The sequence below is a fragment of the Heloderma suspectum genome, chromosome 7 (assembly GCF_057233095.1).
Source record: "Heloderma suspectum isolate Gila_16-S chromosome 7, 16-S_ref, whole genome shotgun sequence".
Classification (NCBI taxonomy): domain Eukaryota; kingdom Metazoa; phylum Chordata; class Lepidosauria; order Squamata; family Helodermatidae; genus Heloderma; species Heloderma suspectum.
In genome coordinates this window covers 101,741,285-101,756,467 of record NC_139464.1, presented here as the reverse complement: position 1 = coordinate 101,756,467, position 15,183 = coordinate 101,741,285, and the positions used below count along the sequence as shown (strand labels likewise).

The window sequence follows — 15,183 nt, the reverse complement described above, 5'->3', positions numbered from 1 at the left end:
AATATTTCCCAATGAAATAAAAGGGACATTGAAGTTCTTAAGACTGACTAGACTGTGCTTCAAATATTTACTATAAATTCGGAGCTGGATATATTTTACTTCCTACAACAGGGAATTCTAGACAGTTAAACTGTCAAAGAAATGTACAACTATGTCACTGATGCTGTGCCATAAAGTCAAATCCATTAGCCGTACTACAAAGCTGTCACCAAGGACCATAAACCAACACACATATATGTCTACTCATAACACTACACAAAATGGTACAATGTAATAAAAAACACCAAATCTTAGACATTAATCAAACTCCTCACACTGTTGAGGAGTGTTACAATCAAGTGTTACAGTCAAGTAACACTGTTACTTGAAGTACAGTCCCAATATTGATTCATTGATTGATTGATTGATATAATTTATGAACTGTGTGTGCCAACATGGTAAAACAAAGTATTTTAGAAATAGTAATTATTTGCAAATAATTTCATTAAATATACTTAAATTAAAAATGGTATTTAGCCAACATACTGAGAGCTATTCCTCTGCTTATGATAAAGACTACTTGCTGAGAGGCTGTGTTTTTTCTGGCTGCTTACTGTGGACTTCTAAATGAACTACACTAAATTGTTGTACAGCAACAACCCCATACCGACTTCAAAAGATAATGAACAATTCTGATTGTGTTTTTCCGAGAGGAAACGACCATTTGACAAATCTTCAAGGAAGTTCAGTTTCAGTAAGACGGAGTTAAGCATTGGAAGCACTGGTGTCAAAAAGTTAAATGTAGGGATTATTGCTTTCTACACATCTAAAAATAAAGAGACTTCCCTTGGTTCAAAAGTCTCTTATGGCTGTAGGAGTTCTGATGCACAAAAGAGAGCTCTTCCAGCCACATGGGCTGCCCTGTTCATTTCAGTGGAAGATGCAGATCTGTATATACATTGCTTTGAAACAAAGAACATACCCTGCTGGTCTTCTCTTCTCTGGACTGATATTATTGCTTATTATTTTCCAAGGCTTTACACAGGCCTTGGAAAATAATCTAGTCACAGAATCTAATATCTCCAGTGCTATGGAACAGATCCTCTGTTAAAGCAATGCACATGATGTTCCTAATAAAGATTTCCATTCCAGCAACATGTTCTGGCCCAAACATGGATCCACTACATAAGTTTAAAGACTGGCTCTGGTTCATTTTATTAGATAACCTAATCCATCTGAATTAAGACCAGTTCAGTGTACAAAGGATATCCCTAAAACATCATGTCTTACCTTGTTGTAGTACTGCACCTGGACAGAGTGCCACTGTCCATCACTAACCCCTCCTGGAACAAATGGTGCAACTGTTGTAGTCGTTTCCCCTGAAAGGTTGCATGGAAGAGAAAGAAAGAGAGTTCCCCTTAGAGTTCTCCTTTTCAACATTTTAATTTTTGCTATCAAATGTATTAGCTAGCATTGTAGGGAAAACATGCAAAATGAAACAAACACATCAATACCTTCCTCCTCCCAGCTTGAATACACAGAGTGCAGGGCTGGGGAGAAGTTTGCTTTTGTCCAATTCATGATTCATTCCTTCAGAAAATGTATACCTCACCCTTCCACTGTAATCACAGGGAAGTTCAGGGAAGTTTACAAGTATATTTTCATATATCATAAAAATACAAGGATAATAAAGGTAGGGCAATTAGAGCAGATAAAAACAGCTTTTAAAATCCAGAATCAGTTAGCTAGAAGACCCTTCAGCCTGGCAAGTTAAATATCTGCTGGAACAAAAATATCTTAGCCAGGTGGTGAAAGGCCAAACAAACCTCCCTTGGCAGAGAGGTCCATAGACATGGCATGGCCCTCTCCTTCATCCCAGCCTCTGCCACTGTCAGGACATAGAGAAGTGCCTCTCCTACAGATCTTAAAGAATGTGCTGGCTCATATGGAAGGAGATAGCCCTTTAGGCAACCTGAGCCCAAGGCATTTAGGGCTTTAGAGGTAATCACCAGCATTTTGAATTGTGCCTGGAAACTGATGAGAGGTCAGCGCAGCTGTTGTATTATGGATGTCTCATGTTCCTATGAGTAAGCAGGCACAAACATTCTCGCTGCCACACTCTGACAACCTGAGGTTTCTGGAGATTCTGCAAAGGCAGTCCCATGTTGAGTGCAGACCAAAAGTCCAATCTCAGTGTGTCACCATGGTCAGATGTGACCCCCTTAGGGATGGGCAAAGCTGGTGCACCAGCCTATAATCTTGGCAAAAGCACTCCTGGCCACAGCTGCTACCTGGGCATCCAGGAACAAAGCCAGGTCCAGGAGTACTTCCAAAGTGCAATACTGTTTTTTCAAGGGGGCTGCTACCCTATCTAATACAACTGGAGGAAGGTGGAGTTAAGTTGAGATGACACAGGCATCACTCTCACAATTATAAAAGACATGCAAGTACCTATGGCTACCTCAATTTCCCTCACAAATAAATGACAAGATCACCAGCTGTGATTTGGCATAAGCTATGTTAACAGAAACAATACGCAAATTATATCAATTACATGCATAAAATATACAAATATACACCCTATATTTCTAGTGTGTCTTAGTGTTGAAGCAGTTGTAGCCTTCAAACTTCATTTATTTTATCAGTGATACTTATATATCATTTAATATAATAAAATCCCTAAGTGGTATATATAAACTTTAGCAAACAAACGAAAATACTTTACCTGACAAAATGTAAAATGTCAATATTTGGGACAAATACAGATAACAAAAACACTTGTTACCCACAAAAAGAATGTAAATTCCTGTGGCTTTCTTTTTTCAGGCTGGAATTTTATAGGACTGTCAGATAAGGTGCGAAAAAACAAAGAAAACATTTTTCTTCCCAGAAAATTGCAGGAGCCCTAACTGAGCAACGAATGACATTGCTTCCTTTCTTTCCCATTTAAATGGCTTTTAAAGATTGGATCTGATAAAGCACAGAATGTCAGATTAGTTATGCAGACCAGTACAACCAGGCAGGTGACTATTCATTGCTGTTCTGAGATCATAACAAAGCAAATATCTACAGCAAAAGTACACAAGGTCCTGTCAAATTGAACAGGTTGGGTTTGTCATGAATGGCCACTTGGACAAAAGTTCCCATTACAGAAGAATAAGAGAAGAAAAACGTTAAGAACAGCTATGTATATAATAAATGGCTATATGTTTCCAGCTGTATTCATGCAAACATTTACTTCACTTTCACACACACACCTGCTCGGTTCATAAAGAGAGGTGTTAAACTGAGAGAGGGACACAAATAATGGCTTTTTTTAAAGATGATGAACATACTAACTTCTGCATTGTTTGTTTTTGTGAGTGTAAGGAGAAAGGCCCACTATTCCCCTTGAGTATTTTTGTGCACCATAGAAAGTAAAGCTACTTGTACTGTAGGAAGCCTTAAAGTTTCATTTCATTAATGACCACAAATTATACATTCTTTCCTAAATCTGTGACAACTTCCTAATTTCGTCTTTTTTTTTACGATCTTGATTATTCAAACACAATGAAGCTCACAATATAATTTTGACCACAAAAGCTCACATTAATTGCTTTGTTCCCAAAATTCCACTTAACCCCAAGTAATTTCACCATTCTCAAAGTCAAGGAAGTTTGCACAGTCAGCTGTTGACCATCCAGACTTTTTGTGATATACATTTGCATGTGAATCAGATGTAAGATACTAAAATAAAAGTAACACATACTTTTCCAAAGGGTAAATTAAGAAAAATCCACTAGCTCCTTGGTTTAGTCATCCGGAATTAGTTGCACATAACTGGTAGCTACATGGGTATGCATTTCAGCATTCACATTTTTAAAAATCCAACCAATTCAATGAAGCCCAGATGAGCATTGCAATGTGGATATGAGTATCATCTGCATCCTTGCTAGCTACATGCATTGGAATATTGTTATCATTTGGATCAGAGCAATTGGTTCTCATCCAACCTAGGACTTGTTCCTTTTAAAGAGGAAATGTTTTAACATATCAGATTTTTCATAACGAACATATGATTAAAAAAAATGCAGATATGCCACCACAATTTAATATCTCAAAGATCTTATGTAATATAAAAAAAGTGTGTTGATTTTCTTTTTCTCTAACATCCTTTACCACAAAATCTTTTGCAAATAGTGTCTGGCTATACAGACATAAAATAGGACAAACACCCTCTTGCGTCATTATTGCTCTTTCTTAATATCTCTCCTTGTCTAGATAAAAAAAGTGCTTGGAGGTAACAGACATCAACAAATTTTTGATACCATCTAGATAGATATCGTCTCTGGCTACTGTATAGCCAGTATAGGCTGATTTCCAATTTGCAAATATAGAAAGCATTGCTTTGGGCAAAATGCTTTACATCTAATTACAATTCTTCCATGAACGTGCAAGAGAGTGCATTTAAGGACCTGAATACTCACTTTCTAAAGTTCCTATGACTCACAGAATTACGGAGAAAGTTTAGCTGCACTGAGATCAATAGCCAGCATTTAGCAACTTCCTGAAAATGTGTATTTTTGTGGTTTCCCCACTCCTATCATGTCCCAGCAGCCCCTCGCCTCCCCTCCCCCAACTACCAAACTATTGCCTTAAATTATTAAAACTGAGCCCTGGCAAATAAATTGTCCTAAAGGCAAAATATATTGTTGCAGACTGGGGTTAAAGAAAACACAACTTTGTTTTCCATCATCTTTAATACTGAGGTCTGATCAGAGATGTATAAAGGGAGTGGGAGAGACCCTGTTAATTTGCACATTTCAGTTTCATTCCATTAATATAAACTGCATATCAGTTTTATGAACCTGAGACACTCTAAGTGTTATTTTCTACAATATTCCTATTGTGAAAGTGAGACACACAACTGTGAAGAAAAAACCCTGATGGGGTGGAGGAGAATTACTTTATGCTTTTCATGACTTAGTTGCTTGTTCCCATCCTTTAGTGATATTTTGATCGATCGACAGGAAGGCTAATTGAATTGAATTTGGTAAGAATCACAGTAAAGTTTACTATTGCTAAGGAAGTTTATGATCGATCCATTGAAAAACCCATATCTGACACTCAGTATTACTGGAAGGTTTTAGATTTCCTTCTTTGGATTATTTAATTACAGTACAATCCTTAGAAGTAAATCCTACTGTGCCCAATGGGGCTTATTCCCACAAAAGTATGTACAGGACTGAACACAGCGGGACTTTTTTCCGAGTACACATTCCAAGTACACATGCTCACAAAAGTGTGCATAGGTATTGAAACAGTGGGATTTGTTTCCAAGCAGGGGCGATGCTAGGTTCATAAAAGATACGGGGCACAGGCCCATAACAAAAATGTGTCCATATCCGAGCACACGTCTAGTGTGTGTGTGTGTGATGTGTGCATGCGGTGTGCTTGTACGTGTGTATACATTACATACATACATATATAAGAAGTGTGCACTGGCCCCCCCACCCCACTTCAACTCAGACCCCAATTCAGTGTTTTGGAAAATATCCCGCTTCTGCTCGGGCCAATTTGTAGTCAGACCACTTCAGCTCAACACCAAACCTGAGTCAATGTTTGGAAAAATGAGTCTTTATGCTTCCTGTTGACTACCATGGGAAATTAGAAAAAAAAATGTAATTTTTTTCTCTTGGTCAGAACTGGATGATAATTTCAGGCAGAGTAGCCCCCTAGAAAGGGGATTACACCTGCCCAATGTCAGAAAAAAAAAAATAGGTGCAGGGTTTATATTTTGATTTTCTTTTAAAGGGAACTGCCAATAACATTTTTATTCCTTGGAAGAACTGGGTAAAAATGTCAGGATTCATTGCCCCATCAGAAGAGATCATGTCTGCCAAATTTCAGAATGATAGCCACAAGGGCTTTTTGTGCAAGGGTGACCTTGACATCTTGAGGTTTCCAAAAGGGGACATACTTATCTCCCTATGTTCCTTGTGGACTATTATTTTGAAAATTACAGACGGCCTAGAGTTGTCTCTAAGTAAGAAACCAGCAAAGTTTCAGAAGGATAGGTGCAGCAGTTCATGTGGAAGGCGAGTTCTCCAATTTGGGGGACAGAGTGATTTGCTTTCCCTTCCATTCACCCCTTCCCCAACAGTTTTTGGGTAAATTTGTATGAAAATGCACAGGTCATTAGAGGTGTCCCCCAGGCAAGAAACTTCCAAAGTTTCTGAAGGATATACATGCATCCAAATGTAGAATTACTAGTATTTATTTACATTTCACCAATGTTAGCAGCATGGGAACATGGGTGGGAAGGTGCTATTGCACTCATGTCCTGCTTGTAGGTTTCCTATGGGCATCTGGTTGGCCACTGTGTGAACAGAATGCTGGACTAGATGGACCTTGGCCTGATACAGCATGGCTCTTCTTATGTTCTGTACTTAAATATGGAGTGCCTCTGAGCATATGCAGAATGTTTTTCTTTCACCACTGGGCACTTACATTCTCCCCCTACCAATTCTATTCCCCTCCATGCAACCATCCCTCCTCATCTTCCAGCAACTCTTCATCAAAACAGATGTCTTGTTTTGTGCAACTCCTCTCTACCTCCTCCTTGTTATGCACAAGCTCTTATTGTATCTTCCTCCTCATAACTTCATTTGTGCCAAGACTTCACCAGGATTCAGCCAATGAATCTGTTTTCAAAACTAGAGCTAAGTTATGGAGAAACTCTGAGCATGTACTAAGTGCCTTTCCCTCACCAATGAAGCTAGAGTTCATGCAAAAACAACAACAACCCCAAACCCACAAATGACAAAACATGCATAGGACTGAGTTGAAAGGGTAGTCAATTCATTAGATGGAATTGGGTAGGCACTGTGTTAAGCTTGCAGTACCATGCTCACAACTCAGGACTTATTTCTGAGTAAACATGCAGAACATCAAGGTACAAACCTCCCTGCAAAAGTAATTTGTGCTGGAATCCTATACACACTTTCCTGAGGGTAAGCCTCATTAAACATAATGGGACTTCTCAGTAGGCATACATAGGATTGCATGAATTAGCAATATTTATCTCCCCCCCACTTAAAAAACAAACCCAAAACTTATCCTCTTGTCTCTTTGTATAAAGTCAAATACAGTTCGGAACTTCTTTTGCCCACCAAAGAGAATTCTCTTTAAGAATTCCCCAAGATATGCTCTGGGTGGAATACAAAAGAGAAAGGAAGGAAGGAAGGAAGGAAGGAAGGAAGACAGGATAGGGGAGGGAAGAAGAAAAGAAGGTGACTGGAAATGTGGGTGGGGGTGGGGGTTAGAGAGAATTCCCTAAGCCAAGTGGCTCCTTTCAGAGAGGTGGTACTTCACAGGAATTTAGGAGGCTGTGGAGGGTTTGTAAGGACTGTATGTACTTAAATGAACTTTATGAGGTGAAGTGGCTGAGGGCTTTTTCTAGCTTTTTAAAAAACTTTAGAACCTATTTAAAAGCCCCTGAAGTTTTTCAGTCATGAGGCCACATAGTTCTAACCCTCCCTTTGGGATTATTTGAGTCCTACAGCTATTTAGGAGAAATTAAACTGGAGGGGGAGAAAGAAGTTTGTGGAGGCGGATTGGATCCTTTGCTGTACTGAAGCGACTAAACTTCTGCAGAAGCCAAAGCTTCCAGTTTAGGGAAGTAAAATCAGGTGCTGTGTGAAATACCAGCATTTCACATGGAGCTCTTTCTTCCCTTCCTTCTCCCTCTTCAAAATTTCATTGCAGGCAAGCTCCCAACAGTGGGCATGTAAGAGCAGAAAAGTAGGGGGAGAAAAGTTTTTTGCACCTCAAAAAAAAACCTACACCAGAGATTAGGGATAGTGACTGCCTAATGATCACGTTAAACACCTTCTGATTAGGATTTCTAATCCTCTGGGTGGCTTGACAGTTTTTTCTTTTTGTTTTAGACTTTGAGAAAAGGAAACTTTACACATGGCTAGCACAAAAGCCACTGGACCGAACTGTCTGAAATTTGGTAGGTTCAGTCAGCTCCATAGGGCCTGCTAGGTCTCCAAATTCCAAGAATTTATGTGGAAGAACAACAAAATTATAGCTCTTTGCTTTGACAGATTTTCTTCGAAAAAGAAAATTTTACCTGTGATTAGCGCAAAACCCACTGGACCTAACTGCCTGAAATTTGGCATATTCACTCAGCTGCATGTGGGCTACCAAGCCTCCAAATCTCATGTATTTATCATAGAAACTCAAAACGTTATGGCCATTTTTGTTTTCCAATGCAAGTCAATGGGGAAATGTAAAAAAAAAAGGCAATTAGGATAGCTCAAAAGCTCCAGGGCACAGCTCAAAAGCTCCAGGGCCCATGCCCAGGTGGCTCTTTCAATGATGCCCGTTTCCAAGTACACGTGCATAAAATAGTGCTGTTATCCATGTTGATTCACTTAAACATAAACTACTTTGTCAAATCCTCTATTCTCAATGACTGAGTGAATGGCTCGATGCTTAACACTGTTCGTTCATCTGTTCCTGCCAAATACTGGGCCAACTACTTCATTTTAAGTATATGAATGGTCCAATTGACTCTGAAAGAAAATTGAGACGGTGCAGACTTTGTAAAATTGGTGGGCGCTTATACCTCAGTACTGTAACAATGGGCTCTTCGATATAGCAGACCTTTGACAATGGATGGTGTATGTATGTAACACATGGATAAGCTGTATCCATGTGTTGTATCCACACTCAGCAGTGTGACGGATTCTCCCAGTTGTATCCGAATAAAAATAAGTAACAACCAAACCACCAGTGCCTATGCTAGAAGGTGAACTCTATTACAAATACAATTTGGTGTCATATGAAGGGCATCTCAGGAATGAGGCACTGGGAAGATAGCTGATAAACACAGAAGCTCAAAAAAGTAAGAGGGGAAAAAAAGATCGGCTGAAACCTATGATTTCAAAATAGTGAAGTGCAAAAGGGCAAATTCCGTCCTTATAGATAAAATAACCTTCACGGGCATTCCTTTAATTTGTACAGTTTGTGACTGGAAAAAACACAGAGCAATAAAAATAATTAACGACAAGGCTGTATATTGTCGCCCTGCTTATTTAACTTATATGCAGAGTACATCATGAGAAACGCCGGATTGGATGAATCACAGGTCAGAATTAAGATTGCCAGGAGAATTATCAACAACCTCAGATACACAGACGATACCACCCTAATGGCAGAAAGCAAAGACGATCTAACGAGCCTCTTGTTGAGTGTGAAAGTGGAGAGTGCAAAAGCTGGTTTGAAACTCAACATTAAAAAAACTAAGATCATGGCATCTGGCCCCATCATTTCCTGGCATATAGAAGGGGAAGAAATAGAAGCAGTGACAGCTGTTATTTTCTTGGGCTCCAAGATCACCGCAGACGGTGACTGCAGCCATGAAATTAAAAGACGCTTGCTCCTTGGGAGGAAAGCTATGGCAAACCTAGACAGCATAGTCAGAAGCAGAGACATCACCTTGCTGACAAAGGTCCGCATAATCAAAGCTATGGTTTTCCCAGTATTAACGTATGGCTGTGAGAGCTGGACTATAAGGAAGGCTGAGCGCCGAAGAATTGATGCCTTCCAACTGTGGTGCTGGAGAAGACTCTTACGAGTCCCCTGCACTGCAAGGAGGTCAAATCAGTCAATCCTAAAGGAAATCAACCCTGACTGCTCATTGGAAGGACAGATACTGAAGCTGAAGCTCAAATACTTTGGCCACCTAATGCGAAGAGAAAACTCCCTGGAAAAGACCCTGATGCTGGGAAAGATTGAAGGCAAAAGGAGAAGGGGATGGCAGAGGATGAGATGGCTAGATAGCATCACCAATGCAATGAATATGAACTTGAGCACACTCCGGGAGAGAGCAGAGGACAGGAAGGCTTGGCATGCTATGATCCATGGGGTCACGAAGAGTCGAACACGACTTAACAACTGAACAACAAACAAAATGAATTAGACAAAATTGATTTTAGACTGTACAAAGGCTATTCAATCAGTGTGAACCTATACTCAGAAGTCCCTATGATTTCAATGAGACTTACTCTCTAATAAATGTGTATAGAATTACAGTCTTAAGGTGGCAATTGCATAACATCACTGATGAGTTTTCAAAATATAATGAAAACTTCTGTTGAGGATTACTGCTAGTTTTAGCAGGTTAAAAAGACAGAAATATCTTACCTGCAGAGAATGTCAACTGGATCTGCTCTTCAATGATCTCAAGTGCAATAAAATCATGCTTCTCATTAAAACGCCCATTATAGAGAAGCAGAGCATTCCTTTCTCTGGTTGCAAACCTACAACAGACGGGGAAGCACAAATTTCAGAGGAAGAATTCTCTACAGCCAAGTAGCTCTGTAAGCAAACCACATAAAGATTGCCAGCCATTCTGTTAAAACAGATACAGGTATATCTCTAGATGTAAAATGGATCATTTACTTTTCTACTTTATTATATACTAGCAAAATGCTTGTTATTAAGGCAGATTGAATGTGTGTGTGGGGGGTTCAACATACAGACACACATTGCTACAACCCTATATGGAGAGGTCTGATCTCACCCCCTCTTTAATGAGCTTCCTCCGTGCATTAAAAATGTGGTTGTTCAGGCAGGCATTTGGGGTGGGTTAGGGTATTTTAGAAAATGTTTTTATTGTAGAATTTTATTGTTTTAAACTGTTTTATTATATGCTTGTACATCGCCCAGAGTGGCTGGGTGACCAGCCAGATGGGCAATTAATAAATTTAAGTAATTAGTTAATTAATAATGGTTATCCATACTCTGGTGACATCCAGGATGGACTAATGTAACGCAATCTATATGGGGCTGTTTTTAAAGAAAATTTGGAAACTCCAAATGATGTGGTCACCAAATATTGGTGGGGATGGGGCTTTCAGTTCATGGGACACCAATATTGTACCAGCTGCACTGCTTGCCAGTTAATGTCTGAGCCTAATATAAACCACTGGCTTTAACCTTAAAAGCCTTAAATGGTTCAGGCTTGAGATACTTGAAGACTTCCTTCACTCGCACCGGCCTGCCTGCACTTTAGGGTCAGCAACAGAAGCTGTTTTCAGTTATGCACTGCTAAGGGCAGTTAAGTTAGCGAGTACAAGGGAGAGGGCCTTCTTAGTAGCACCCTCACACCTCTAGAATGAGTTGCCATCTGAATCCATCAGGCCCCATCTCTGCAGCCTTTAGGAAAGCTCTGAAGACCCATTTGTTTTCACTGGCTTTCTCTTGATTTCAATTTTAGGTTGATGGATTTTAGCTGTAACTATTTCAGTTCTGTGGACTGGATGTTGTTTGTACTGCCACTGGCATTTATTGTTTTTATTGATTTTCATTGTTTCATTGTTCTATTATTTCCTTTTAACAATGTAATTCTCCTTGAGAGGCTGTACCATTAAAGGTGGCTTAAAATACTTGAAAAAAAAATTTTTTAAGCCCCATTGATGTCAGTGGTACTTGCTTCCAAGAAAGTGAATTTAGGCCTAAATATTCTGAAGTCTGAAGGCCCCATATTTAGTAACAGCCAGAACCTACCGTCAGCTGCTGTAGCAAAACTCCTACCTAGCCAGTTCAGCCCTGATTTGTCATGACAACCTTTCCCCATCATGAACATGTTGCTGGAATGGTGTTCTAAGAAGCTATAAATTAGAAGTTATTTCTTTGAGTAAATGTACACTGACATTAGATTGGTGGAAGGAAGAGAAAGAGAAGCTACTCAGCTTGATAGTGCATGGCAACATAGCTCAAAAATCATGCGAAAATGTGATAAGCTTAATAGAGAAAAGAAACAGCTTGTGATAAATAAGTCGATGATTCTGTGCTGTCTCTATTTTTTCCTGAGCTATTTTTATAGCATCAGCTTTTTCAGCTATGACATATGGCATAACCCACAGCCTCCACACAATCTCTGAACTAGACATTTTTGTAAGCTAGCAACAAAGTATTGGGGCATATGGCTTATTTTAAGAATGCAAATTGCAGTCAAGTGGATGAGCTTTATTAGATAATACTTTTGCCTCTCAAGGGAGTTTAAGGCTCAAAGAAGCTTGACATCCTGGGATTATAGGTGTACTCCTAAAACACAAAACCCCTTTTCTTAACTCAATCTCTGCTTCTTGGTCATCCTCAAAGAAATGATTCCCCAACTGTGGAGAATAAGTATAAAAGACAAGGAAACCCTCAGTACCAAGAAGATGCATTTCAAAAGAAAGAAAAAAAGAAAGATCTTTATGGGAAATACTGCACAAACATCAGCATGAAAGTGCTACTCTTGACTTGCACCCTGTTTATGGCCAACGCGAACACTGACTGGAAAGTTTTCATATAACACTGAAAAGAAGAAAACTTACATGAGAGAGACAGTGAAATGGAAGCGCTGCCTTAACCCCTTGAAGGTGACAAATGACTCTGGAGGGAAGCTTCTCGTGGTCATTTCACAGTAAGGTCTCTCATATTCACCAGGCGGACACTCGCATTTGAAACCTCCTATAAGCAGATTAACACATGTTCCTCCATTCTTACACACTCCTGGAGCGCAGCGTCCAGAGCGAGCATTCACTTCACAGTACTCTCCTAAAAGAGAAAGGGAAGTAACTGTCAGATATGAGGAAACAATTGTAGGTTTCCAAAACCTTTAGTAGTTCAAGAACCAATTGCCAGAGACTGTAATGAATTCCACTAAAAGAGAGATATTTTATCATTTGAAACTGGCTGTCTAATTCCACAAAACAAAGTTGCCAATCCAAAGTTGCATCACGATTTCGCTGTTAAGTGCTTGGCCACCAGGCCTCAGTCAGCCCTTGCTCCTCTACCAAAAGACCCCTTCATGTTTTCCATGTTTTGAAAATGTTTCTTTCTTATGAAAATAATTAAAAACAGAAGAACCATGCTAGATCAAACCAAAGGCCTATCAAGTCCAGCATTCTATTAGCACAATGGCCAACCATTGTGCTAATAGAGCCAGGACCTGCAGGAGAAGCTGCCACCACCGGGGAAGAGGCAGGCCTGCTGCTGCCGGGCCTGCTGCTGCCGCCGCCGCCACCACCAACACCAGGCCTTCCCTGTGGACTTCTGCCTGGCAGACCACCAGTCCCTGCAGGGCCAGGCCCCCAGGTACCAAGCCAGCTGTGCTGCTTCCACCTGCCCCTTCCTGGAGGGGCTACATAAGCTGGCTGGCTGAGGTGGCCTGGGAGAGCCAGGGCCTGCAGGAGAAGCTGCCACCATTGGGGAAGAGGCGTGCCTGCTGCCGCTGCCACCAACACCAGGCCTTCCCTGCGGACTTCTGCCTGGTAGACTGCCAGTCCCTGCAGGACCAGGCCCCGAGGTACAGAGCCAGCTGTGCTGCTTCCACCTGCCCCTTCCTGGAGGGGCTACATAAGCTTGCTGGCTGAGGTGGCCTGGGACAGCCAGGGCCTGCAGGAGAAATTAAAAATCCCCTTAAAAATAATGTCAGGCAGGAGTCCACAGTAGTGATAGTGGCGGCAGTGGCGGCTGCGGCAGCAGCAGGCCCAGCAGCAGCAGGCACGCCTCTTCCCCAATGGAGGCAGCTTCTCCTGCAGGCCCTGGCTCTCCCACTATCATTACTGTGGACTCCTGCCTGGCATTATTTTTAAGGGGATTTTTAATTGTTTTTTGTTTTGTTTTTGTTTTTTTTTAATTTCTGGGGGATTTTGTTGTGTTTTTAGGGGTGGGTAGCCTGCCTGATAGGCGGAAGCGAGGGGGCATGTGTCAACCTGATGGAGGCAGTGGGGGGACTGTTGGGGGCCAGAAGATACCGAGGCTGGGCGGCAGGCGCTGGCGGAGCGCTAGGGGCAGGCCATGCCAGATAAGGGGAACAAGGGAGAGATGTGTAGTATCTGTCCCCTGCTCCGGGCCTGTCCAGAGCCAAAGGATGTCTGGGGGAGGTGTGACTCCATCTTCTGGCCTTCGTTTGCTGCTCTGCAATGCCAGGTCTCTTACCAAGAAAACCTCCCTCATCCATGACATGATCCTGGATGAAGGTGCAGACCTGGCATGTATTACGGAGACCTGGCTGGCCGAGGCTGCTGCTCCAACCCTTGCAGCCATGTGTCCAGCCGGATTTTCGTATGCACAGCAGCCGAGGGCTGGGGATCGGGGAGGGGGAGTGGCTGTTATCTACCGAGAGTCCTTGGTCTTCACCAGACCCCCTCTCCGGGAGACCAAGGTTGCTGAGTGCATGTACTGGAGGTTGGGCCTGAAGGGCAGTCTGGGGATTCTGCTCGTGTACCATCCACCCCGCTGCACGACTGACTCCCTGGCTGAGGTGCTTGAGGTGGTCTCTGATGTGCGTGTACAGTCCCCTAACTTATTGGTGTTGGGGGACTTCAACGTACATTCACAGGCCATCCTCAGAGGAGCACCTCAGGCCTTCATGGAGACCATGGCTTCCTGGGATCTGCACCGTATTCCAACTGGGCCCACCCATGTAGCCAGTCATGCACTAGACCTTGTGTTTGTTTCTGGAGAAGCGGGGAGTGAGTCGGGGGTATATCCACCACCCCCTTGTCATGGTCAGATCACTATCTGGTGATGTTGGACTCCTCGGTGCCACAACCCTTCCGCAGGGGTGGAGGACCCATTAAAATGGTCCGTCCCAGGCGTCTTATGGATCCGAATGGATTCCTGAACGCGCTTGGGGATTCTCTGGGGCACACCAACGGCCACTCAGTCGAGACCCTGGTGGGTGGCTGGAATGCCGCAATCACTGGGGCATTAGATCAGCTCCGATTAGATTAGATTAGCTCCGAAATGCCCTCTCCCCCTGAACAGGGCTCGGACTGCACCATGGTTCAATCTGCGGTTATGAGCTCTGAATCAGGAGGTGAGACGGCTAGAGCGCTGGTGGCAGAAATCTCGCTCCAAAGACGATCAGACACGGGCTAGAGCTGTATCTTCAGCCTATCACGTGGCGGTGAAGGCAGCAAAAAGGGAATATTATGCTGCCTCTATCGCGTCTGCAGAGTGCTGTCCCAGGAGGCTTTTCCAAGTGGTCCGGAGCCTGGTCGGTCCTGTGGCTCTGGAACCACTGGAGCATTCTAAGGCCTCCTGTGAGGCCTTGGCAAGGCACTTTGCAGATAAAATTGATCAGATTAGGTGTGTTACACTGCACGCTGTGGATACAGTTAGTGAGCAAGAGGCGGCCTGTGGCAAACCGGTTTT

General features: G+C 42.2%; 1 protein-coding gene across 2 annotated transcripts in view; it reads right to left on the bottom strand.

The window, feature by feature from the left end:
• Window positions 1–15,183, bottom strand: part of CELSR1 (cadherin EGF LAG seven-pass G-type receptor 1) — a 241,644-nt gene that overhangs the window by 85,720 nt on the left and 140,741 nt on the right. For both annotated transcript variants that reach the window (XM_084810982.1, XM_084810983.1), the window contains exons 3-5: window positions 12,354–12,576; window positions 10,174–10,289; window positions 1,270–1,358 (exon numbers count right to left, since the gene is read on the bottom strand). In XM_084810982.1, the coding sequence (XP_084667108.1) occupies window positions 1,270–1,358; window positions 10,174–10,289; window positions 12,354–12,576 (428 nt within the window). The remainder of the gene's footprint in view (window positions 1–1,269; window positions 1,359–10,173; window positions 10,290–12,353; window positions 12,577–15,183) is intronic.